At 37.0% G+C, this 27,739-nt stretch overlaps 1 protein-coding gene across 1 annotated transcript; it reads left to right on the top strand.

Moving 5' to 3' along the window:
• Positions 1-1,251: 1,251 nt before the first annotated feature.
• On the top strand, positions 1,252-27,272 carry Smp_078280 (enoyl-CoA hydratase-related; the record flags this gene model as incomplete). The annotated part of the gene is made up of 7 exons (XM_018789152.1): positions 1,252-1,290; positions 4,606-6,373; positions 7,186-7,295; positions 9,611-9,823; positions 20,300-20,911; positions 24,260-24,403; positions 27,111-27,272. The coding sequence occupies 7 exons, from the start codon at positions 1,252-1,254 to the stop codon at positions 27,270-27,272; spliced, it is 3,048 nt and encodes a 1,015-aa protein (XP_018654624.1).
• Positions 27,273-27,739: the final 467 nt, after the last annotated feature.

The raw sequence follows: 27,739 nt of genomic DNA, 5'->3' as shown, positions 1-27,739 counted from the left end.
CTGGTGCGGATGCATGACTGAAAGCCTTCAGTTAAACAAGTCCTCTTAAAACAACGTGGTCGGCATCCAATGTCGAACACCTAAAGAGCTATTGATTTTGGGGAATTATTTATAGCTACAGTACCAATCTGGCTAGTTGCTGAGAGAAATGCGCCGCATGGCATGCCCGATGGTTATCCGGTGAGAATGTGCGACAGCGCTTCGGCCAGGGCTTTCTCAGTGAAACGAATGGGGTGAGGATCAATTTGAAAGACTTACAGAACTTTCTATTCTGAGGATGCATTTATCGCCACAGTCGTTGGTAGTTAAATTCAGCTATTACTCCGTATCACTCATTGATCTCCAGTTGTCATGAGAACCTTCTAATGAATTTCAATTTCCTTTCAAATCCTTATGGACTACTCTTGCTATATCCATTATTTGTTATGACCTCACTTGCTAAAAAGGAAAGCTAGGCTATTCTAGCATGTTCGCTTAAATAGATATGTATATGATGTTCATTACATACACAAGTGATTAGGAATGACTATGAAAAGGAATAAGAGGGCATCCGATATCAAAAGATGATAACTCTTAAGTACTGAAACTTATTATTCGATTAAACTTACTGTATGGAAACTAAAACCTAAGGTGTTCTTCCCCAAATCGAGTGCTGAAAATGAATAGCAAGGGGTGTTTAGGATACTTTAGGCTATCAAAAGTGAGAATGAATACATTAGGTAACAAATATAGTAAAGCACACAATTGTCTTCGATGCTTTGATGTACATCCTTCGCTTTTTCAGCTCATTAAAACAAATGAGACGTATCACTTCACATAGCATCCATTGAACCATTTGATTTGGAGATTATTTTGCCGTGACACCTATAGTCGGGGTCAACGCATCTGCAGCCTCCCAAAAACGCATTTAATCAATTAAAATACGGCTCAGGTTTGAGGCTTAAGGTTTCAGATTCTAGAGGTTTACTCTACTTGATAATATTGTTTGACATTGTATTGAAAGTCAGATTACTGGGACGATTGGCTACTAGCATAAATTCGGTGCCTTACATGATGGTAAGTATGGTTTTATTCACTTCTATGTATGCTGTAGCAAGTTAAAGTGGTCTAGAAAGTTAGCGTGTTAACAGAAAGTCATTATTATCCGTTTTTGTTCATGGCTATGCGCTAGTATTAGTCCGACTTTTACGCGCACTTCTCAAAACCTTCGCTTGTAGTAGGTAGTTTTATCGAGATTCTAACTAACGTAGGATGAAACAGTCAGAAAGCGAGGAGCACAATATTTATCTAGTAAGAATATCTGTTTTAACTTTCTAGAGCTTCTGTTTAACGCTAAGTTTACTTCAATCTTTGATACATAACCTCAGCGACTTTGGAGAGCTGTGTGACCTCCGCCTTTCAACTCTCTGAAAGAATTTGAGGTTTGATGGTCCTAAGCTGTTCCCGAATAAAGGTTTTGTGAATTGGTAGTGTTTTTCTTGTAAGTTTGACTATGTGTTAGGTACTGGACGTCCTTTCGATGTTACCTAAACTATATTGTGTTTATGAACTGCTATCCACAGGATTTCAACAGTCAACCACTTTTAAAACATGGCAGTTTTTCTCGGGAAAAATTAAGCTCACCATGCACCTTAATATTTCGGTGGAAATTAGTTTTTGTAGGAACTGTCTACACCGCCAGTGCTGGAAATAGCTTTCATTGGTTGTGGAATATTCATTTTGTATCTCACTCCACTATTGACTACATAGGCTTTGGTTTTATCTCTCATTGCTATATATCAGACTTGTTGGTCCAAGCTGCTTTTTATCTGAGTCGCTCAGTAGTACATATGGCAAAACCTAGTATGTAGTTAAAATATTACGGATGGGCAACATAATTTGAGGATGAATAAATTCATGCACTAAAAAACTTAAAGGCTCGTTTAAATTCTTAGGGTCTGGTGGAGGACCAGGAGTAAATACATTTGCTCCATGATGAACGAGTCGAGATTATCCCCCAACGTCTCTAACCAATGGTAATGATAATAGCGTTGACCTCACGTTTGTAGACTGCACTCACCAGCATGTCTCACTCCAACAGTGAGTGACTTGATGTCCATGTCCATGATCCCGTTAACCGATTCGCCACCTCTACCTTGAGATCCTTTTCTGACATCACCGTCGTTCACTAAGTTGTCTCGAAGAGCGCGAGCAACGCTTCGAAGACAACCTCTACTGATTACTACAATGGCTGATGATACTTCTAAGGCAAGTGAAGTGGTAGAAGCACTCGACCACTTCACTGTCTATCATCAGTTTAAGTATTGGTCCAGACCAGTCATTAAGCAACATATTGAATTTAGAGGGAACAAATTACAAACCAAACATGTTTACACTGTTGCTCAAGACAATCAGAAGACTGTATTTTCTCAGAGTTTCCATGATAACAGAGCTGTGTTACCTAAGTGTTCTGAAGTCAGCAAATGATAATCCCAGTAAGAAATCGATTCCTGAAACGTTACACGATGATAGCATTATCACTAGACGAATGTGTATGACGAGGTTAGACAAAAATAGGGACACTGGAAAACTCTTACAAACGCCAATAAATGTTAGCACTTCCAATGACGGTTTGTCATAACCTCTGATCTAACCAGTAGTATTCGAGTACATAGTCTGCACAAGACCGCTGTACCGTGGTGCGCTTTTAATTGATGGGCACTCCCATAAAATTTCTCAACCAACAGAATAGAACGCTGCTTTGGGGTTGAGAAATATAACTGTGGTTAGGAATCGGTAGGTAAGTCTGTGTTCCAGAACTTGATGAGGAGTGAATATTTGGTGTACGCAACTACTCCCAAGTCTAAAGTCAGTCTGGTTTTCCTGAGTTTGATCTTCACATACTCTAGTTAGGGACTGTTAGTCAGACTGTTTACTCTGTGGTTATCACACAAGAGGATTTTGTTCTTGTAAACTGGAACGATCAGCGTTTGTAACTATTCGGGATGATGTCCAATTCCAAGACTATGGACAAGTTATTAGTAAATCCATCTGTTAAGATTAGACCACTATCTCAGATGGTATATGTCTCAACTAATCAATTTTAAGAATATTCAAATGCCATTAACAAACTTCTCACGCTTACCTAGTTCTTTGTATCTAATCTCAGCACTACTCACTCAGTGATCTTGACAAACATCAGTTTTACGAATAGATCGCCTACTTTTAAAGTCCACGTTTCACAACCGTAAGGTAGAGAGAGCGAGCTGCTGTGCAACATAATAGTCCTTTGGTTTGCAAATGGAGATCTTGGATAAGTCAGAGACGATTTAAATTGGCGAAAACTAATCGAGCTTTCTGAACCCACTTCGGGGGCTTTTAAAGCTAACAAGATGGGTGAAGTAGTCAATACACTCAAGTTTTAAATAACTAACTAGGATTGTTGGTTTTGGTGTCCTTACACCCGGACCCCTGCTTAACAATGTGTAGATGTGGAGGCTTTCTAGTTGATCCGTGAGATAACTGTATGTTCACTGAGATTGATGCATTAATTCCGTCTCCTGCGTCCAATTTCTAAAGTAATAATACTCGTTCTGTCCACTCCTTTTTTCTCTTGACTCTTCATTGTTTTTCTACTTCTCATTATTGATGGTAGAGTCATTCACCCTTCGTTGTTTTACCTGTTTGTTAATTTGCCGTTGCCTTGAGATGCAATAAGTGAAATCAATCCATATTTGCACCAGGTCCTGTGGTTATTTTATTAATTTTTATTCAAACACAAATATTGGTACAACGGGGCACCAAATATACGCGCCGCACAAATCTCATTTGATTTGTGTGAGGGCTGTGATACTTCCCAGGTGCCCAAACTAAAGCAGGTGGTTTTTTAGAGGGCCACACCCGGAGCCTTTGACCTAAAGGTCTGATCCACAAGACAGTGGAGCATGGTGAGGAGATGCAGTCCCATGGTAGCCGGTGACCAACGATTGATTCATACGCCATTTGTTCTCTCAGGATACTGGAGCCCATGTACACCATTTGTTTGGAATGAGGGTTTTCCAACTCCCCTAGGTGGACTCGTCATGTTCACCAACCCGGTTAAAACGCCGGACATTCGCTTTTCGTCCTCTTAATTTCGTAAACAAAACCCCCGCCACGAGAAGGCAGTGAGTCCTGTGGTATTGGTATCTATTTGTTATTGATTATTTCTGGTGGTTACAGTTTCAAAAATTGGTTTTTAGAATCTCCTAGTAGTTGATTGGAGGTTTAAATTCACGTTTGGTGTTTTCAGGTGTCTAGGTATAAATAATTTTCCCAGGTCAGTGTGCTATCACCAAAATGTTGTCATTAAATATGATATAAAAGTGGTCTGTGGTTGCTAGTTAAAAGATCCTCCATCTCAGCAGCAAAATATCTGACGTCAAGAAACAGGAATGCGAATTTAATTGTTCTTGAAGGTATTTCGTATGATATTGTTTTGGCATACTATTTTAAATGAATTCCGAGGGCTTAAGGTGATTTGTAGCTCGTAATTAGGACGTAGTTTTATGAGTGTGTCTTTAAAGTTTCATTCTGTTAATGTTACATTACTTTTCATGAGCTATCCTATGGACTTTACGTTTTTAGGTTGATAGCATTATAGACCGACGAGTTCGCCGTGGTCGCGTGGAGTACCGTGTTAGATGGAAAGGATTTCCTCCGGAGCAAGATTCTTGGGAACCCTTCACCAGTCTTCGCGAACCATGCCTTTCATTAATTCAGGACTTCCACATTCGTTACCGCAAACTTCATCGTGGAAAAAGGCGTTACTCTCTACCCTTGGTTTCTCGTAGCAAGCTTCTAAGATGTGAAACAGATGAGTTTCATGACATGTCTGTAAAATTAGAAAAAGATAGCGATGACGACTTAGCTGCAGACAAGAGCAGTATTTCGTCTACCAAAAGTCAACCACCTCCACTTCCTTTTAAGTCAGGTAAGAGGAATACTGTACGGCCAACGTCACGTCGTTCTGCTCCAAGTTCAGTAGCCTTAAGTTCGACTAGTTTCTTTTCGTTACAACCGGGAACTTATTCTGGCCACTCGTCATCTTTTCCGAGTTCTGAGTCCAGTGTTTCGCAAACACCATTAGTCTGCGATTCAGATGCGTTGTTAAACATTCAAACACTTAACCGTTCAGATCACACAATGCACCCAGATAACGGTTGGGTTCCGTGTGAAGTTTCTGGGGATTCAACTGGTTCACTATCTAGTCCGAATACAATCCAGATTGAAAATGACTGTAAAGTTCCCACGAATAAAGTTCCTGTTGTTGGACTTTCTAAAGGTAATTGCGGTGATACTTCACAACGATTACAAAAAACATCAAGATCACTTCCTGACCAATCAAACCGTAATACTCCCAAGTCTACCAGACGCAAATCGCAACCTAATAATGGTGCTTTTCAACGAAATGATTCAGTATCTGTAAATCCGCAAGTCTCTCAAAACCTCCTGAAGGGAGACAAAAATGTAGGTGACTTCACTACCTCTGATACCCAAGAAAATTCTCTCCTCGGGCAAACACGTAAATCTGTTACAATTATGCTGAAGGCTTCTCCCACACATGAGTTTCAGAGCACTAGGTCTCTCCACCGCAGTAATTCACCAAACTCTAAATCTCTTCCTAATACTGTTTCTAAACTGGTTTCCAAAAAGCGTGTTCAACCTACTAGTGTAACTTCAAAGACGGAACTAGATGTTGATGCCTCCGAATCCCTACCATCATGTGAGGATCAATCTCCTATATCTGATTCTATCATGTCAAAAGTCATGAATATCGTTGTTCATCTGAAAAACCTAAGAAGACGCCCTGTACAAGAGCTTGTCCTGGCACTTTGCCAAAAGCATCATAGTATTCCTGAAAGCCTCGTTTTATCTTCTCTAGACATCTTAGTTACACGAGGTCATTTACACCGTGTTGAGTCAGCTAAGGGTATATCTTATCGTTCCAACCCTTTTGTTGTGGCTCGGGGGGACCTAAAGAAACCTGCATCTCTATCAGCCAAAATTAAAGCCAAATATAATGGTGGAATGAATGGAAAACGACCAAAGTGCACAACATCTGCTGTACCTGAGTCTAAACGACCGAATTCAGTGGAACCACCAAGCCATTCTTCATCTAAAATTGCACGAACTGATCCAACCACCAATGTTCACCAGCGCTCTAGTCGGAGATCTGTAACAAATGGATCAATAGCTTCTCAAAAATCTAATACGCACTGTTCTTGTTATTCAGATATCAATGGAAAGATCTATCTCAATCAGTCTTCTGTTATTGTTGATGATGTACAAGTAAATCAGGATCATACCATACATATTGACGGAGATTATTCAATGAGTGTTAAATCACCACCAAGTATGTAGTTCTCTACTTTTCGTATCTCGTATAATTTCTTTATAATGTTCTAGCATTAGGTAAAATATTAATTTGAACGTTGATTAGTCACACCTACACAGTAGTTCACTGTATCTCACGAAATGAATGCAAAAAGTAAGTTTTGAACGTTGCCATTATTTGGAACTGAGAACAGTTTACAGTTGAAAAGCTGTCAGTTGATAATCGATCCCTTGATTTGTGCTTAAAAAGTTAGTTGAATAGCCCCTTCTTCAAGGCAGATACTTCCATCCGTTCTTATCGAGAAAATATTTTGAAGAGCCGTTCTGTTTAAGAATCTTTGTAGTATTTTTCATCAACACTGTTCATAAGGTTAAACAGAAGCATAGGATAGTTGTGGTAGATAACCTATATTAACCATCCAGGCTTCACTGCTGATGTTTTCAACACAATATAGCATTGAAAACCAACATCCATAGCTTAAATCATCCCCATCTGGCTATTAATTACGTGTGATTGATGTGATTGTTTTACAATTTATTATGTTAGCCAACAGTGTGGACTAAGTAAAATTGAATAAACAGTTTTGGTAGATACACAAACACTATTGCCAACATTTCCAAGTAAATTCATGGCTTAGTGGTCAAATCGTGGCTTTCAATTATTTTTTTTATAGGTTCGAGAACTGTTCTGCTGCAATATATCGCTAGTTGTCACATAAACAAACCCGAGTACACAAATATTTATTGGCCGAGTTAATGAATTCTATTATTTATTAAGTATTTCACTCTTCTTTTGACATTAAAGTTCTCAATTTTCTTTTTAATATACAGATATTCTTCAACAAGGCACCAAGATATTTATTGTACCTCCGGCTAGTCCATTAAATGAAACAACTTTTGAAAGTCAAATGAATAACTTACCATTTCATCGATCTGAACAAGTTAGTTAACTTACATGAATTATTATGATTTGAATTTATTACAGACATTAATGTCTAGTAGCTTTTAAAAAATGATTTTGAAACTAACTTACGTTTAATCTATTAGAATTCGTTTTTTATCTCCGTAATATTTATTATAAAAGACAAGAGTTTGTTTAAGGGTAGAAAATAAACGTGGTTGGACAGTAAAATTTTTATTAAAATATTATCCCACACAACACACCAACTTTATTTTTGCAATAGATGATTATTTCGAATGTAAATATCTTTCACAATTAAAACATTACACTTGTTTGAACACATGTTTTATGAATATTCTAAATCTTAAGTTGTATACAAATGAATCTTATATGCAGTATTTGTAACTGATCTAAATTAAAAACGCAAGGATGGATAAACTATTGAGGTAATTTGAACACTATCGTTTTATACTCACAAACATTAGACTTGATCTGTTTGGTATGAATGAACTAAACAAAACAAAGGAGATTGAAGTATTTTGTCCATCATTTTAGAGTCAGTAAAGAGTTGAAATTGCACATGTAATCGATTGAAAATCTTTTAATTTCTGACTCTAAAACGTATTTAAAAGAGTGAATGTAATTCTGTCTCTTTGCTCTCATAATGTACGTGGTTTGCAATTGTAGATTTGTAAATGGACTTAAGATACCTTAAATTCCCCATCATTAGTGAAAGCCTGTGAAATAAAACATTATTGCACTTTATTCTTCAAAGTATATTATCTCTTTATTGATACAGATCTGACTGTATTTTTTATAACCGATAAAATGTAGTTGATATGCTAAGTCATGGAATAGGAAGTGAAACCTAATCCAGTCTTTATCTTTGAGAACTAGACTAATGACGCGGTCAATTTTGAATTCGATAAAATCTATAAAACATTCCTAGTTCTATGGTTCTCCACAGGTTTATTGATAGTAATCTAAAGCCGAGACGTTAGCTGAAAGTAAATTCACAGTTTTAAAAATTTTATTTATGAACGCCAAATTCAAAGGGATGCTACAGCAGAAATATTGCACAACAGGTTATCAAGATCTCTAAGCTAAACCTACTGAGTGGAGTTCCAAATTGTTTCCTCTAGTAAACACCTCATTTTTAGATGTGTCAAGTATGAATTGGCATTTTGAGCCATCCCACTGTGTATCTATTGGCTTACTTGTTATTATGAATCTGGCAATATAGACTGTTCAAAGCATGCTCTTATCAAACGCAAATCCGTGCACTACTCTCCATTTTTGTTTAAAACGGTATCCAAGTTAACAGCTCAATCATCGAACACATTCTCAATGTACATAATTACCTATTTCATTTCTTGCAAAAATACTATCATTTCTTGTTAGCGTCAACTCATTCAATACTTCAAAATATTTATTAGTCTTTAATTACTTTTTTAAGTGATGCAACACCTCTCCAACTGTTATAAACCATTGTATTCAGTACTTGATTATATACAACACTTTCGTTAAATGAATCAACATCCCTCTTTTATTTCTGACTACCGTTTGTAAAAGTAAACTTTAATACAATGTTGCGGTCTAAGTGACATGATGTAAATTAAAATTTCTCGCGGGACCATATTCTTTGTTGAGATCATGTACCTATTAATGTTAGGCAGCCATTGAAAACCTGAAAGCATTGGGGGGTCGTTTTATCCTAGTGTTGGACTCCTCATAAGTGCACATGCACGATCTCACACGGCACTCGGACACAAGACCTTCGGTATCTCCGGTGAATGCCTAATCTCTACACCACTTAGCTGGCATCCAACGATATTAGTGTTTAACTCCAATCAATCAATGATGTTGCACGACCATCTTCCATTGTCTTTCGTTGGTAACAACTGTCTAACACCTGACACAGTTGAACTCCGATAACTACCTCTCGAAGCTAGTCACTAATGAGCACATGATAATTATCAGTATAGGGCTGTAGACGTTTTTAAGTTTTTATCAAGATCTTTTTTTCAGTTTTCTATATCCGCAATTATTATCATGCAGTAGGCTATCATTCACGACCAGCTCTCACTCGAGCGTATTGTATATCGTTTCGATTGATTGGTTGATCACCATTCTTTACGTTATTTTAACATTCAAATAATATACAAAACAATCTTAATAATAGTAGTAACATTAATGGTACATTAAACGAGATGATTGTAAACTTGGAAAAGCATAGTTCCATCCAGTAAACTGAGTTATATTAGTCAACACATATTCTCAGTTTATTCATCTCATCCTCCGAAAAAAAATTAAATCTTGTTTCCATTTCATCGACTCTGGATTTTTTATGTCTAGCCTAATCAAAGTTCATGTAATAATTTGAGTTCTACATCTGGGTCCAATCTCGATAGTTCAAGCATGCCGCAAACAAATTCAAGACGTAGCAATCGACAAACAGATGTTTATAAATTTAAATCGATTTGGGTAAAGAAAAATGTACAAGGTGGATTTACAGAAGTTTGGTTGCAATCACCTGGTTCTTTTCTAAAAAATGGATTTACGATTCAGGTAATTCATTGTTTTATCCTTGTTTAGAATGAATCAGGCCTTTTTAACCCCATGTCATCTTTCAGTTACTGGTCGTAGCTGATACAATGACGTCGTGGTTTAGCTTGTTTATTATGATAACTTAATTGGAACACTTGTTCCTTTAGGTCCTATCATGCTAGGTGGGTTAGTTAGATACTAAAGGCATCAGCTTCAATTTCGAGGACGAAGTCGTACTACTCACTGTACAGAAGTATGACAAGAGTAAAGTTTTTATTTCAAATAAACAGTATGGCGATGCTGCCTTTTAAAATTGAAGCAAGGGGTTATAAACGGTCACTCCCAAAGGTCCTATATTTCACCTTACCCGACAGATCTTCGTCTCCGTCAGTAACGCTTTTAAAGTACGGGGCCAATACATCAGAAACTTGCATAAAATTTGTTTACGACCAACCTCAAACTGTTGTCCTTTGGACTCTGTGGTCACTGTTAGTTCAGTTTCTTTTTCAGGTCCCTCAAGAAAAAGTATCCTTATATTGTGCACAGCCCGAATGTGACAAATGCCCTTATATCTTTAAAAGAATTCGAGACCATCTCTTTCATGATCCGAATTTCGTCACTTTTTAATATTTCTTCAGTCCCCATTACCAGTTTTTCTTCTATGACTTTATCGCCACGCGTCACTGATGCTAACAAGTCGATTTTATGAACTGTACTTTAAACTACATGTTGGAGCTTTCAGTGTTCTAACCGTTTATCAAATCGAACAGCAGGCTTCTTCAAGTGGGACTGCAGAATCTCATGCTATCGATCTGTGCTGTGGCTTCAAAACATGCCTGTGGAATCCAAGTGTGGTCATTCACTGGACGTCACTTAGTCAAAATAGAGAACCAGAGTGGCTTACCCTCTGTGTACTTCGGGACGTGATTTTTACTTCCTGTGATCTCGCTGGCGTAAGCATCCCACTTTATTCAAAAGTAGAATAGACTCAGCTGAACTGTTTCTCAATAGATAGTCTCTTATACGCCGTCTGACTAAAAGAGATATTAATAGCACAGAAAGCTAGATATATTTGGTGTTACCTCGTTTTCTCTGCCTACATTCCTAATAACTGCACTCAAGAGGAAGCGAAATATGAATTTTGTATAAAACTTTCTGCTGTTCTTAGAAAACTGAAGGGTTGAGCGCAATCCTAGAGGAGTTCGTCAGTTAGATAGGTAGTCTAGACGGAACTGAAAAACGGGTAGTTCTTATATTAGTATTTTTAGCTCATCACACAGACAACGACAACTGTCTGCTCCAACTATGATCAGATAACTATTTGATCTTAGTAGGCTTTATTCTGAGCATAAAACGATACATCCTAAGTCTCAAAATCGACTGATCGATGGATGCAAATAGACCATATTGTGATTGACTATCGTCGGAAAAGATTGATAGAAGACTGTCGTTCATTTTGGAGCAGATGTTTTCACTCTGAACCCACTCCCCTGGGTTTTACTGAACTCAGGAAAGCTGCAAAATGAAAACTTATTAGTGTTCAGCTTTTCGACAAAGAAGTCAAAAATCTACTCCAGGTAAAACTAGAGAAGCAATTAGCCAATCATGAAAGAAATTATTATCACAATGTAGACTGGCACAATATCCAGAGATCTGTGAAAACAGCAGTAATGTCTACCAGTGATTTGAACCGAAAGATTTGGAAATATTGATGGACTTCGGTACTATCTGCTGGATTGATAGATGCCAAAAAACTCGTCCTATCAGGTTTGGAGCACAATGAAGAGCAAAGATAACATAGACATAAACTGACATGTCTATGGAATTATCGTAACCAGTATTAGGCAGTGAAAGCAAAAGACATGATAAAAGCAGCGCGATGGACAATAACAGACGACTTTCAGGCATAGCAAGTAGGTAAATAATAAAAAGGTTATATGTTAGTTAGCATATTTCTGACAGAGATAGGACAATAATCCACTCTCAACCCAGTAGACAAAAATGAAGTGTAAAACACTTTGGAAAACACGTTAACTGGTCTTCAACTACCATCCAGTTTTTAACTGTTACCAAGCGAATTCAATGGAATGTCAACACAAGTCCTCTGAGTAGTAATAAAGTTTAAAATCTGTGGCTTATGTAAAGTGGAGTAAAGCAGCAGGTCCAGATGTAAAAGTCTAGAAAGTTCTTAATTATGAAGGTCTAGTCTTAGTACAGTGCGGGTTACTTATATCCACATAAGTAGTATATAACGATGGTCGAGCATTTAATGTATTTCAGTAGAAGATTGATAAAGAAAGAACGGGAACAAAACGCCATTGGTATGGAAATCTATAAACAATAAAATAGGAGACGATAGACTGGTGTTTACAGAAGGAACAGTGAAGATTGAGACAATTGATTGACAGTTTACAAATTAACCGTTGTCATATTCTAGTGAGATATTCTGTAATTTCGTGTCAAATACATTAGATTGCCTCACTTGTCTTCTTGTTCACTACATTAGTAGTTGGAGTAGTTGCGTACACCAAATATTCACTCCTCATCAAGTTCTGGAACACAGACTTACCTACCGATTCCTAACCACAGTTATATTTCTCAACCCCAAAGCAGCGTTCTATTCTGTTGGTTGAGAAATTTTATGGGAGTGCCCATCAATTAAAAGCGCACCACGGTACAGCGGTCTTGTGCAGACTATGTACTCGAATACTACTGGTTAGATCAGAGGTTATGACAAACCGTCATTGGAAGTGCTAACATTTATTGGCGTTTGTAAGAGTTTTCCAGTGTCCCTATTTTTGTCTAACCTCGTCATACACATTCGTCTAGTGATAATGCTATCATCGTGTAACGTTTCAGGAATCGATTTCTTACTGGGATTATCATTTGCTGACTTCAGAACACTTAGGTAACACAGCTCTGTTATCATGGAAACTCTGAGAAAATACAGTCTTCTGATTGTCTTGAGCAACAGTGTAAACATGTTTGGTTTGTAATTTGTTCCCTCTAAATTCAATATGTTGCTTAATGACTGGTCTGGACCAATACTTAAACTGATGATAGACAGTGAAGTGGTCGAGTGCTTCTACCACTTCACTTGCCTTAGAAGTATCATCAGCCATTGTAGTAATCAGTAGAGGTTGTCTTCGAAGCGTTGCTCGCGCTCTTCGAGACAACTTAGTGAACGACCGTGGTATCAGATAAAGAGCATTACATACGTTAGGTGACATAGCCTGGAATCGTTTTTTACTGAGCAGATGTATTTGCTCTTTTTCTTCCCTCCGACTCTAAGAATTTTAACTAGTCTTTAAATTTTTTTAAATTCATGGATTTTGTCTTTTTGACGGGATGATATTGTCTCTCTCTCTTTAATGTTTTCAACTACTGTGATATCTCGCTCTGCCGAAGTTATGTCTCAACGTGTACCGATGCACGTATGTTCCAGGTTCCATTTTGTATATAACTGGCTGACTGCTTGTTATTGTAAAAATAATCAATGTTATTACCGTTTCATCTTCGTTTTAAAGCTTTAAGTGATGTGTATAGATATATTTATTAGGATACCCTCATATTTACGTTGTATTGTATTTATCACTGAAGTGTGACACTTCTGTTTAACACAACTCGGTTTTTTTAATTTTATTGTTGCTAAGTTTTCTATGCAGTAGTGAGGATATAATTTGTCGTTTTAAAAGCATAATTTTGCTCTAATATTACCTTTTTTGATGTATTTTCACCATAAAATCTTAGTCGTACTAAGTGCTTATCAAACGTGTTCGAATAAACATGTACAGACTTTGTAAATAGAAACAATATTCTTGTTGACGGTCAACATTGTATAACAACTATTTTTTATTATTCTCATTTCATTTCGTAATTATAAATGTCATGTCATCAATTACCTTGAAATCCGTATCTTGTTCATTTGGGTGCTCTTTCATCGTTGTTAGCTTAGCCGTATATTCATTAAGGATTTACATCATCCTGCTGTCGACTTTTTACTCGATCACGTGCTTATATCGACCGATACTATATCCTGCTATCTAAATTAACTGTTTTAAGTGGTTTTTTTGACAGTCCATCTTTCCAGTTTTTGTCCAATTTCGCTGTTAATAGCTCTATTGGATTTGCTCTAAATGTACTGCTATTTTCGTTTTACTTCTCAGAAATAAATCTCTTACGGGCAGATCCTCTGATCGACCTAAGGTAAACAGATGACGTAATTTTGTCAGAAAAAGGTGTTGGTAAGTTTCAGGGTCCATTTGAATTACTTCAGTGAAAATCTGAGAATGTTAGTTATGTGTTTAGCACATGTCTGGTAAGCTGACACTCATAATGTGGTTTGGTTGATGCTCAGCTTAATAGTAGAGAGTTAAGTGATCGAGAAGACTCCCCAGTTCATTCATCTTCGGACTAATTTTAGCCCTTGTTTGTTAATAAGTAAAAAAATTATGTTAATACATCAAACACATATTTGACTTTTACTAATCCACGTAACCTATAAAGCTTGCAATATATATATGAATCTCATCAAAATGATATGCTCTATTCATTCCTTATTGCTTTGTTTTGTAATATATATATATATTGAGCGACGTAATGCTGCGTATTTATGAAAAGAAATTTCATTGCTGATCCACCACAGATTCTCAAATAACCTAAACACCCTTTTCCAAATGCACAGTTTTACTTTATCATTGTTTAAAGCATTTTAAATTATTTACTATTTTCCCTTTTTTTCATGAATATTGCAACTAAGTAAACAATATTATCCTATTTAATTTATTCATAAGTATTACTTGACAGATCTTTCCATTCTTCCCTAACATTTCTTGTCATGTTACTTTACTACTTAATTTAATGAAGTAATAAATTCTTGTTCTCAGATATTTGTGCCAAATGTTTATGATAGTCATAGACTACTTTTATAGAATAGTGTAACATAAAATAGTATTGTCATCCATTTGTTTTGTAACAGTTCACTTCGCTATAACTACAAATTGACTGTTGAAATGTTTGAACGATACCACTAAATACGGATTCTGAATCAGCCTTCCTAAAACTTTATGTTCCATTCAATCTGGGCTCCTTCGACGTTCTCACACTCATGCAAATTAAACAACAGATAAGTTCATCTATGTCTTTGGAAAACATCATTATTGACATCTGCTGTTTGTATGGGATCCGTATTCAAGACTAGTGAAGCACTGAAAATTCACTCTCCTTTCAAGTCGAATAGCTTATCTCAAGTCCCCTTATTCAAGGACTCTGTGCCAGTCTTGTTCACGATCTCCAAAAAACCCTCTACATATTCCAATAAAACACCGACAAAATCGTTTCCAAAGGCCAACTGTTCGAATTAAAATCAGATGATGTAAATCAAGGGTGAATATTATCTTTACTCATGAGAGCGAAAATTCCACAATCAAAGGTTCTGTCTCATGATCACCAAACACCCTTAAATAAGCTTTTCAAATTAGTGGATTTGGAGTGAATTCGCAGTGCTTCACTAGTCTTGAATACGAATCTCATACATACAGCAGACGTCAACAATGAGATTTTCCAAAGACATACACGAACCTATCTATTGTTCAATTCGCGTTCATAATTTCCACCATTCAGTATTTGAGTTCGTCTAGACTCTACAGAATTCTCACCACTGATAAGCTTCTTTATAAGTAATAAAATAAAAGTAAACTCAGGGTGGGAACGAATACAGAATAGAAAAATGGAGTACGGTAAACTAGAAACCCTTTGAGCTAAGTGGGTAATAAATTTCTTTTGACTTAGTAGTCAATCTCAGCTAGTGAATAATTTTTTTATAATTCTTCATTGGCATATTTATAATAAGGATGGGATACTGCCGAGGTTCCCAGGTCAAAGTAGTTATTTTTCTTAGAGACCCACTCCTCGAGCCACAAGGTGGAGAATCCCATGGTAGCCGTGACCAAGGATAAGGTCATATGACATTCGTCCCCTCAGGATCTTGGAACCTATATATACCATTAGTTTGACGTCAGAATTTTCCAACTCCCCTTTTTGGATTTCGCATATCCACTAACCAGGTCAAAGCTCAGAAAATATGCAGTGGTTGTAAAGTCATTCAAATAGCCTCTACCGATATGTACAAAGGATGTACAATTTTAATGTAATATTACTGTATATATGTATATATAGAATTAAAGTGAAATCGAATTTTTTTAAATGGAGTCTGAAGAATAATGATAATCCACAAACATTTTTCAATAAAAATGGTAAGATAAAAACAAAAGTAAGTGTGCTACGGTGAAGAAAAAAACATATCTTCATACAACTTGGCTTCAAAAGGAACGAAATATCTAGCAAGATTGATTCTAGATCAACAGCTGCATAGAAAAAAACTTATCCGATTTCAAAAATTGTCTGAATATATCAAGCAAATCGCTCACAAAGACATTTTAAATGGACAAATATTCCCTTCACGTTACCTCTGGTTATGTATACCAGTTCATATGTACGTGCCAAAGCACATACATTTGAAGAACGAAAACGAGTGTTGATATCCGCATCTCTGAGCCCATTCCTCAGAAGTTTAAAATAAAAAGTTAATATGTCTTTAAAGATTCAATCGTCTGTCATTTGCTTGATAGTGAATATGACGTTGCAGTTTACAAATCGTTCAAAATTATTGCTAAACAAGGAATATATTACGTTTTGTTGTACTCATTGCTATCGAAAGGCTTAAACCATAATCGTGAATTCAAAAGACTCCGCCTGTAGCTCTTCTAGAGTTACTGCCGGTCCCAAGCCCGGGTAAAGGAGGAGGGTTGGGCATGGGGTTAGCGACCCCATCCCGTAGAAAAGCTAACTCGCTAAAAAAACGCTAACCAGAAAAAATAATTCAAACCATTTAAACTCTGCCCTGGGAGTAGAAGGAATAATTATGACGTCTCATGATGAAAGCCGAAATTTTTCGGAAGTCACGAGGCCGATGCACCTTTTAACAACCAGAGAAGCACTCTTTATAGCTACATGAAACGTCCGGACAATGTGGGAGACAGGGAAGACCAGCCAAATAGCAATGGAAATGAAGAGATACAACTTGGCAGTACTCGAAATCAGCGAAACCCATTGGACACAAGCTAGACAACAAAGGCTAGGTACGGAAGAGATGCTTCTACACTCCGGTCGCGAAGAAGAAAATGCTCCACACACTCCGGGAGTTGCTCTAATGCTGTTCAGAGAAGCACGAAATGCAATTGTAGGATGGGAATCTCATGGACCCAGGATAATAAAAGCATCATTCAAAACAAAGAAGGTAGTGATCACAATGAATTTTATCCAATGTTATGCACCCACCAATGATAGCAACGATAATGATAAAGATCAGTTCTATGGAAGGCTGCAATCAATTATAGCGAAGTGCTCACGAAAGGACCTCACCATCCTGATGGGAGATCTAAATGCTAAAGTTGGAGTGGACAACACAGGACATGAAGATATCATAGGACGACATGGACTAGGAGAGAGAAATGAAAATGGGGAGAGATTTGCAAATCTATGTGCATTCGACAAATTGGTTGTAGACGGCACAATATTCACACACAAGCGCATACACAAAGCTACATGGATCTCACCAGACCACACCACACGGAACCAGATAGATCATATATGTATCAACAAAAATTCCGAATGTCAATGGAAGATGTTAGAGGAGCTTCAGATCACCATCTGGTTGTGGTCAAGATGAGGTTGAAGCTAAAGAAAGACTGGACAAACAGCACTACAAAGCTTCAATACAGCCTTCCTTCGAGATACTGACAAGCTCCACGAATTCAAGATAACCGTCAACAACAGGTTCCAAGCTCTACAAAATCTACTGAAAGAACAAGAAACTACGATGTAGGACAACTGGAAAGGGATCAAAGAAGAACTAACTTCGACGTGTCAGGAGGTTGTGGGTCCTAAGAAGCATCATCATAAGGAATCGATCTCTATGGGAGCCCTGGACAAGATTCAAGAAAGGAAGAACAAGAAACTAACAATTAACAACAGCCGAACACGAGCGGGGAAAGTCAAAGCACAAGCAGACTACGCAGAAGCAAACGAACAAGTGAATAAGAGCATAACAGCCGACAAACAGAAATACATGGACGAATAAGCAACGACAATTGAAAAAGCTGCAAGAGAACGGAATATGAAGCAACTATATGATACAACGAAGAAATTGGCAGGGAGATATAGTAAACCAGACAGACCAGTCAAGGACAAAGAAGGAAAGACAATCACTGAGATTCAAGAACAGAGGAAAAGATGGACAGAATACTTTGGGGAACTGCTGAATAAGCCGGCTCCATTGAATCCACCGGACATCGAAGCAGCACACACTGACCTTCCTGTAGATGTCACTTCACCAACGATCGAAGAAGTCAAGATGGCAATCAGACAAATCAAGAGTGTGCAAGCGGCAGGACCTGACAATATATCAGCTGAAGCACTGAAGTCAGACATTGAAGTAACTGCAAACATGCTTCACCTTCTATTCAAGAAGATTTGGGAGGAGGAACAAATGCCGATGGACTGGAAAGAAGGATACCTCATCAAGATACCAAAGAAAGGAAATCTGAGCAAATGTGAGGACTACAGAGGCATCAGTTTGTTATCAGTACCAGGAAAAGTTTTCAACAGAGTTTTGCTGAACCGGATGAAAGACGCCCAACTTCGAGATCAACAGGCTGGATTCTGTAAGGATCGGTCGTGCACAGACCAGATTGCGACACTACGGATCATCGTAGAACAATCAGTTGAGTGGAACTCATCACTATACATCAACTTCATTGACTATGAGAAGGCGTTTGACAGTGTGGACCGGAGAACATTATGGAAACTTCTTCGACAATACGGAGTTCCTCAGAAGATTGTCAACATTATCCGGAACTCATATGATGGGCTACAGTGCAAAGTGTTGCATGGAGGACAGCTGACAGATGCATTTCCGGTAAGGACCGGAGTCAGACAAGGCCTATGCTCCTCGACGAGGGGTAACAGGCGTAAGTAAGTAAGTGAATTCAAAAAATTACTGTTGTCAACTTTGCTTTGTTCTGGTGACCTATTTTCAACGTCTACTTTCGTAATGACCTTTTTTTTTACAATTAAAGATTAATTTTTTCATACTTCACTAAGTTTTATTAATTAAAATATTATAATCAATCCTTTGTATTGTTACTGCGTAGCTTTTAATGTAAATTCTTATTAACCTGTCTTCATATACTTTATAAGAGGTCACAGATTGATAGAAGTTGAACATATACACTATTGAATCTGGTTCACTGGTCTGAAGGCTAAGTGTCCGCGTGCGATACTGGAGGTCCTGGGTTTGGATTCCCAATTGCGGAGTTGTGGATGTGCACTACTGACGAGTCCCACTTTACGACGAAACGACCGTTCATTGCCTCCGGGATTCCGATGGTTGTCTTACTAAGGTCATTTTGTGATCTCAGTAAATAATTTAGAATTTTCACACGAACATAAATATCCAACCATTTAAAAATCTTTTATAATTTTATATCGATTGCTCCTTTATTAATCTCCATCAATGAGAACATTTCTGATACTGTGATGCAAAGTATGTACACTGATTTTTAAAGATTAACACTTATGTTCACGTTGTAAGCAGCTGATGAAAGACAACGAAATAAAATGAATTCATTCAATACTGCTACGTTTGTTCCCTTTGATCTATTCAGATTTATCAATCGAAAAAAATCGTATTCATTAGGTATCATTTTACGATATCCATATCACGTCCAGGTAGACTGTCACTCAGATTCATTTCATTTTTAGAGTTTCTCTCATTATCCACTGTCCTTTTAAGAAGCTTTTAGCTGAGCAAAGCTTTGTCTTATTACATTTCTGTCATTTGGTTGAGAATTCCGTCGTTTATACCATTATGACAATAAGTAAATAATACAGACTCAGCTTTAATTATCCAAAAATCATTGTCTGTGACTAATAAATTACTGATTTATATCAAAGTTATAATGAGATGCTTAAAAAAGTATTCGTTATTCGGAAAGATTTTTAATATGTGATTGCAGTCAAGGTAAGAGTTCTGTTCTATTATTTAGAATAACAAAATATTTATTACTGTCATTACATGCTAAATTATTATATCAGTAATCTATTGACGATTGAGACATCAGTTATCACTTGTATCTGTTTCTGATTGAAGTCGAGGCAAGACAGTTTGGTTTGGTTGTAAATGGTTGCTTAATTCTCAATCAGATGATCAATAAATGAAAGTTTCAGTGATTTTACTCAGATAGAGACTAAGCACGTGTTTTGTAGTCTTTCGTTGTAACTCATTAGATCTGTAACGTAAAAAAAGATGGTTTAAGCTCATCTATTAACCAAATCTTTTCATCATATTGGTAATATCAATGTCAGTTTCTCTTCAGTATTTCATTTTATTGTATTTTGGAAATTCTGTATCTTTCTCATGTATTTGCAATTTTGAAGGTCCTTGAAGAATTAACCATTGTTTTGAACCGAGCAACATATGATACAAGTCGTTTAATCATGATTTCTGGGACAGGAACTGTGTTTAGCTCCGGGATAGACTTGACAATCATTACGGGCGATCTTTTAAGAAGTGCATTTATTAATCCATCTTCATGTGATTCATTTCGCAGTTCATCCTCAAATGCAGCCAATGTATCCGCTTCACGTAATTCAAATCATCATAAAATTGGAGCTGATAATTCCAAATCACATCATTCTGATAATGCAAATTGTTCATTTTCTCAACCTAACTATGACTCAAATTTAAATTCATCATCTCATAGAAATGCAAATAGAGTCCATTCATTTTTCTGCTCACCAAATCCTTCAAATGTCGGACGTCTAGCGGCAGCTTTAAGGTCATTTTTACTGGCGTTAGTTTCATTTCCTAAACCTGTTGTAGTTGGTGTAAATGGTCCAGCATTAGGACTGGCTGTTGCTATACTACCTTTGTGTGACATTGTTTACATAAGTGATTCAGCTACATTTTATATGCCATATACTCGACTTGGTCAAATTCCTGAAGGAGCATCGACTTACACTTTAAACAGTCTTGTTGGTATGCCTTTGGTAAGTTATATGAAATATTTGTTTTTTATATGTATCAAATTTTGATCTTATTATTTGTTTCACCAAGCTTTGTTACCCTAATGTTAGATATATGAAATAACTTATTGGAGTGTAATGAAAAATACTGACAAAATCATCGCGAATTTACATTTGTTACTATTTACATGAGGCGGTGACTAAATCATTACCTGTCAGAACAGAGAGTCTGCAGGAAATGCTTTGTTTTCGTTAGTGGTAATTAAAGGAACGACCTGTTAATGCGATTGCTCAAGTCCATATATATATATATATATATATATATATATGCATTGGTCTTCATATAAACTCTTGCATGACGAATTTTTGGACCAACGTGAATTAAAATGAATTCCAGTGTTTAATATTCACCTGTTCAGAACAAAATAAATGTTATAAACTAACTCATTGTACCAGCGTTCGAGTTTTGTTTCTGTTATGGTTGTCGACCGACTCCCTAAGTTGCAGCAAGCGGAGCAGGGCTAAATCCATAACCCACTTATTCAAAGTTAAGTGTTTTAACTATTCAATCAGTCAGTCACAACTTAGAACTTCGTGCGTACGTACATCAGTTCGAGTTGCCATACAACATTAGCACAGAGATGCAGTTGTCCATTCAAATCCCATAGTGGTAGAGGTAGTAAGAGTATGAGCAGTAATCCGAAAGATTAGGGTTTGAAGATGTTATTTATGGAGTATAATACAGTGAAATAAATTTGGAAAGAGAGAAAGATAGAGACATAAAGAATTCACAAGATTAGAATTTGGAAGAACACAAAGAGTGGATGCAACTTCGCCATTGCAAATGATTTTGATCCATGCCATTCAACGTCTCTAACCATCGGTTGTTATCATCTCGCGGATCCCAACCAGGTAGTCTACACCTACCAACATGGCTCAGTCCACTTGTCAGTGACTTCATGTATTTGTGCCACGTTTTGTTCTGGCAGCCCCTAGCTTTCTTCCAACCTACTCCTACACCATAAAGCATTGCACGTCGGGGCAGTCGGTGGCTGGGCATACGTAACACGTGTCCCAGCCGTCTCAAATGATGAAGTTTCACTACTTCATCAATCGATTTGCCATCCTTACCTAGCACCTGTTTTCTAACAACTGCAGTCCCAGGATATGCGAGCAATGCTTCGAAGACAACTGTGATCGAATACTAGTAGCCTACGAATATCCTCTACCCTTACCGGCCATGTTTCACTGCCATAAAGTAGGACGGAGTGAACTGCTGCACAGTAAACCCGTCCTTTTGTTGCTAGACGGATATCTTGCCTACGCCATAAATGACGCAAGTTGGCGAAAGCTAGTCGAATCTTCTGTTTCCGTGCTGAGATTTCGTCACACAACAGACCACAAGGGCTGATGAGACTCCCGAGATAAGTGAGGCGGTCAACACGCTCAACTACTTCACTCCCTATCATTAGTTCAGGTGTCGATGCAACGCAATCCTGAAGTAGCATTTTGCACTTCGAGGGGAAGAATCGCATCCCGAATATGCTTACATTGTTGCTTATAGTGGTCAGAAGACTCTGCATTTTGTCAGTGTCTTCACCAAATAGAAATATGTCGTCGGCGTATTCCAAGTCAACAAGTGAGTCTCCCGGTAAGAGTTCAACTCCTGGAGATTGAGATGATGAAAATGTTATCTCTAAAAGCATGTCAACGACAAAGTTAAACAAGAATGGCGAGAGTGGATAGTCCTGACAAACACCACTTGAGGTAATCAATTCTGATGACAGTTCGCCATAAGCTCTAACTTGACCAGTTGTGTTCGAGTAGAGAGCCTTTATAAGGTTAATGTTCTATTTATTTATTTAAACAAAGGGGCACCAGATATATATGCGCCGCACAAATCTCATTTGATTTGTGTGAGGGCTGTGATACTTCCCAGGTGCCCAAATTGAAGAAGGTGGTTTTTTTAGAGGGTCACACTCGGAGCGTTTGACCTATAAGTCTGATCCACAAGGCAGTGGAGCATGGTGAGGAGATGCAGTCCCATGGTAGCCGGTGACCAACGATTGATTCATACGCCATTTGTTCTCTCAGGATACTGGAGCCCATGTACACCATTTGTTTGGAATGAGGGTTTTCCAACTCCCCTAGGTGGACTCGTCATGTTCACCAACCCGGTTAAAACGCTGGATATTCGCTTTTCGTTCTCTCGATTTCGTAAACAACAGTAATGCTACGAGAAGGCAGTGAGTAGGACTTCCTTGGCAGAGGCTATATACGCGTGGCTATGTGAGAGCATTTCGAGAGGAAGAGTGGACTCTTCCCACTCTCGGCTATAACAGGGCAAACACTGCCATAGAACCTCACGATCAACAAAGTCAAATGTTGCTTTAACGTCGAGAAATACTACGATTGTGGGTCGTCTGAACGTGTGTCTATGTTCTAGGACCTGACGTAGAGTGAATATCTGGTCTATATAACCACGTCCAGGTTTGCAAGCAGCCTGGATTTCTCTAGTCTACTCTTCTCGAACTTCGGTTAGGCGTCGAAGTATTATTGAAGCTAATATTTTAAACACCATATCAGTCAAACTGATTCCTCTGTGATTGTCACAAGAGGACTTTTGTCCTTTCTTATAAACTGGTACAATCAGTGATTGAGACCAGTCAGATGGGATTACTTCCAGTTCCCAGATTCTACTCAAGACCCCAGTCAACTTCGCTGCTAGTGCTGAACCACCATCCTTAAAAATCTCAGGGGTAAATCTGTCAGGGCCTGCTGCTCTCCCTCGCATTGAATTTCCTATAGCTTTTTCAACCTCGTAAAGAGTTCAAGGACTTATATCAACTTGCCATTCAGGACGACTCGTAATCGTGGGAAACCGAAGTGTGGCTGAAGGCCAGTTGAACTGATCCCTAAAGTGTTCTGCCCATCGATCCAATCTTCGTGATTGAGAATAAATAATATGTCCATCTTTTTCCCAGATAGTTTCGCTGATATCGCTGGGTTCCTAATGCCGGTTTCTTTAACAAGTCTGAACAGTTGTCTGCTGTTGCCTATTGTCGCTGCCTTTTCCATCTCTCTTGCTTTCGCTACCCACCACTGTTCGCTATCATTGCGTAGGCTTCTTGTTAGCCAGCGCTTAAGCTGACTCCGCTCTTCGTTATGTTCAGGTTTTAACTATTAATGCATAATATTAAAATTTAGGCAGTCTATGAAATAATAATATTATTTTTAACATTTATTTTGCTTTAATTCCGTAGTAACTGGTCTCATTTTCTGCTTGTTTTGTTTTTTATTAACAAACATTCAGACTTCAGTTATTTCGTTTATTCATATCAAATGTTTCTCTTCGTAAAAATTATTGTACAGGCTAACGAACTATTATTAGCAGGTCGTAAATTGTCCGCACGTGAAGCTTTACAACGAGGTTTAGCTTCTGATCTTTTGTTCCCCAAAAGTTTTAAACAAGAACTACTTCTCCGTTGTCGAAAATTAGCAGAAAATTCGTGTATGGTAGGTATCTTTGTACTTGTTATTATTCATTTGTTTATCTATTCCTTGATTTCTAGGAGTTTAGATATTTACTACCTCAAAAATAATGTTATGAATTTATTTTTCCACATATTACTTCACCAACTGCATAGTCTTTATTTGAATGTTTATCATTTGTTCTCATATTTCATGTCTCATGGGACTTCGCAAACACGTCATTGCGTTTTCCGATGGTAAATAGATATATAACTCAAACAGAGACTTACTGGTTTTTCATATACATAATAAGAGAAAATTTCGAGAAGACAATTGCTGACAAGAATACCAAGCTATAACGTACAGTAGTTCTTAACTATGAAGTTTAATAATTCTTGTTTAAATGTTTTTGTTTTAGGAAAACATTACTCTTAGTCTAACGTCTCGATAGTTCTTTTGATTGAACCATAGTTAGTGACGTGTCACATCGCATACTACTTTAATGTGTTCTTAACTTTCGTTTAAAAAAGGGACGATGGAAAATCTGACAAGCAAATGAGTATGTGTAGAATATTGTGGAATTATCAAGCAATGTAGAGTTCTCACTTTTATAAATTCCCGTTCGTAATTAGTTATTAAATATTAAACAAAACTATTCATTACGAAATATGAATTACATATTTTCAGTCTTTCTGATTTTAATAGGTGAATTTATGAGTCGATATAAGCTAGAACACCATGGAAAACCTAAAAGCACCGGATGGCCGTTTCGTCTTAATATGGGACTCCTCAAGATTGCGCATCCACGACCCCACACTCAAGATTCGAACTCAGGACCTTCGGTCTCGTGCGTGAAAATCTAGCCTCTAGACCACTGAGCTGGCATCCAACGGTGTTAATGTCTAACTTCAACCAATCCGTGATACTTTATGATCATCTTCCATTGTCTGTGGTAGATACCTATCTCTACTCGACGCGGTTTGGACTCCACTGGTCACGGCTTCTCACTAGAACTCCGATAATTCCCTCACGAAGCTAGTCACTAGTGAGCACATGGTATTCTTGTTATATCCGTTTACGCTGTTATGTATAGTAATCTGGACAAAACAAAAAGCGAGTTCGATGATCAACTGAATAAGATTTATAAAGAGAGTTCAGAAGATATTATGATACTAGATGGGGGCTTGTTGATCGCAGCTTATGTAACGGCGATCGTTTTCTCCATGCTTTCGCAGATCGCAATCTATTTTTGATTAGAATCAACTTACAGAACAGTTATCACTGATATAGTTTATGAAGTCCACCTGGAATTCAAACATGTACTCAAGTATTTCATATTACAGTCAGTCACCGATACCATGTATTTGTGCAGGTCCCCTAAATAAAGTGTACGCTTAGGTTGTGGTCGCACTTGGATATGTGCCTGTTTTCTTACTTTTTAATAGTCGATGTTCATTATCTTAACAAAAATATTGTGGATAAATTTTCTGCATCTGCTGTTGTAACCAATTATCAAGCTATGTTATGTCTAAGTAGAGGCATCAGTCTACCAACAAATCTAGACATCCATATGCTCCTCTTACATGACGCTATAAAAATGCTGAATTTATCTTCTTGTGGTTTTATGATCTAATCGTTGATTGGTTTCAAAAACGTGCAAGCGAAGAAGCTTTCACAAATTGGTTTTCTGTAACAACACCAGGCAAATAATTGTAAAATTTCCAACTTGTGTTATTCATATAGCTTAGATGATTGCCCAATTAATATCACCTCAAAACACTGGCCTTTGCCTTCGGGATATTTTAAGTATGTACCCCAGCGGCTTCTATACCCCTAACACCTGTTATTGATGTTTAGGTGTGATAAAAAATGTCAAGAAAAAGCAGTTTATAACGTGGCTTAGCAAAATAAAGGATAGTTTTTTTCTGTTTTTAATAAATAGTAAAATATATATTTTAAGGTAGCTAAGTGTGTTTGTATTTTTGTCTGATCTATATCTTTCGTACAATTTTTCCCATCTATATATTTGAACAGGGAAAGGACAACGCTTGTAGCTATGATCTTTTATTGTTTTAATTATGGTATTTATTATATTTTTCTCTCATTTTCTGAAGAGACTATCAATTTTCTTCTGACGGTTCACTTGGTTGCTTCACATTGTCGCGGTTTTTCGCGCTGTGAACAAATAATGGATGAATCCATAATCTAGTAATTTCTAGAAGTTTGGCGACAATCGTACTACACATTCACATGATTGTTTATCCAATCAGCAAAACTTTTTTTGTGAAATTTCCCAAACAAAGTTTCATGAGATATAATTTGGATTGTTAAAAGAACTCCATGAAACACCAGAATAATGTAGTCAACTGATTATTGTGCACGAAATTAGATTTCCGTTTTCGAAGTTCCCCGGTGAAATTATTTAAAAAGACAACAGAAGAGGCAACAGTTAAGAATTTTGACTAACATAGTAATAAAGTTATGTAAGAAATATATGACACAAAAAGTGAATATGATCAGATATGTGGAATTTTAACTACTGAAGGAAATGACCTTTATTAATAACTCACCAAGAATTATTGTTTAATTCTTCCTATTATAACATGGAGCTTAAACATCTAGTTTTGTTTTGCTAGGAATTGTTAAAAATGTTTTCTCTTCACCTTAATCTTTCTCATTATAAACTTGATTTAATAGTGATTTCTTTATGTAACAATTAAACTGGTCGGTTTTCTCTCTTTCTCAAATTTAGTCATTGGAAATCACCAAATGTATGATGAAAATGCAACATCGTGAACGTATTGAATATGTGATTAATGCTGAATGTAAAAAACTATTAGAATGTTGGCAAACTGCAGAATTTCGTTGTACAGCTATGGAGTTCATTTTAAATGAAATGGATGATTTTGTGTAAATATACTCTGTCTTGTTTCGCTTTCCCGTATTAAATTATCTCATATATATCACTACAAATTGTTATTGTTACCAAAACGATTATTCTCATCGTCATAAATTATTATTCTATGTTAATATAACATTTTATACAATAAAATTTATTCAATCATGCACACTAGTGACATTCCATATTCTTTCGTTTTTATATAATTATACATAACATGTATTAGTTTTATGTAATCATTATTATAATAATACCATATCTGTATATTTTTGTTTGGTCTTTCACATTTACTGCTTTTACGTTCTACTCCGTTTATATAACAGTAGTTCGATTTTCAACCTATAATCCTGTTCGCTCATACTTTCTTTTTACCTTACCATCCTATCCTTTTTATATCATTGATGACTTAAGTGATTGTGAAATTTATATTTCCGTGTTTGTGTCTGAACGTGTATAGATAATTTTCCACTAATGTCATTGAA

The sequence above is a fragment of the Schistosoma mansoni genome, chromosome W, assembly GCF_000237925.1.
Source record: "Schistosoma mansoni strain Puerto Rico chromosome W, complete genome".
NCBI lineage: Eukaryota > Metazoa > Platyhelminthes > Trematoda > Strigeidida > Schistosomatidae > Schistosoma > Schistosoma mansoni.
This window is presented reverse-complemented; position numbering and strand designations above follow the sequence as displayed.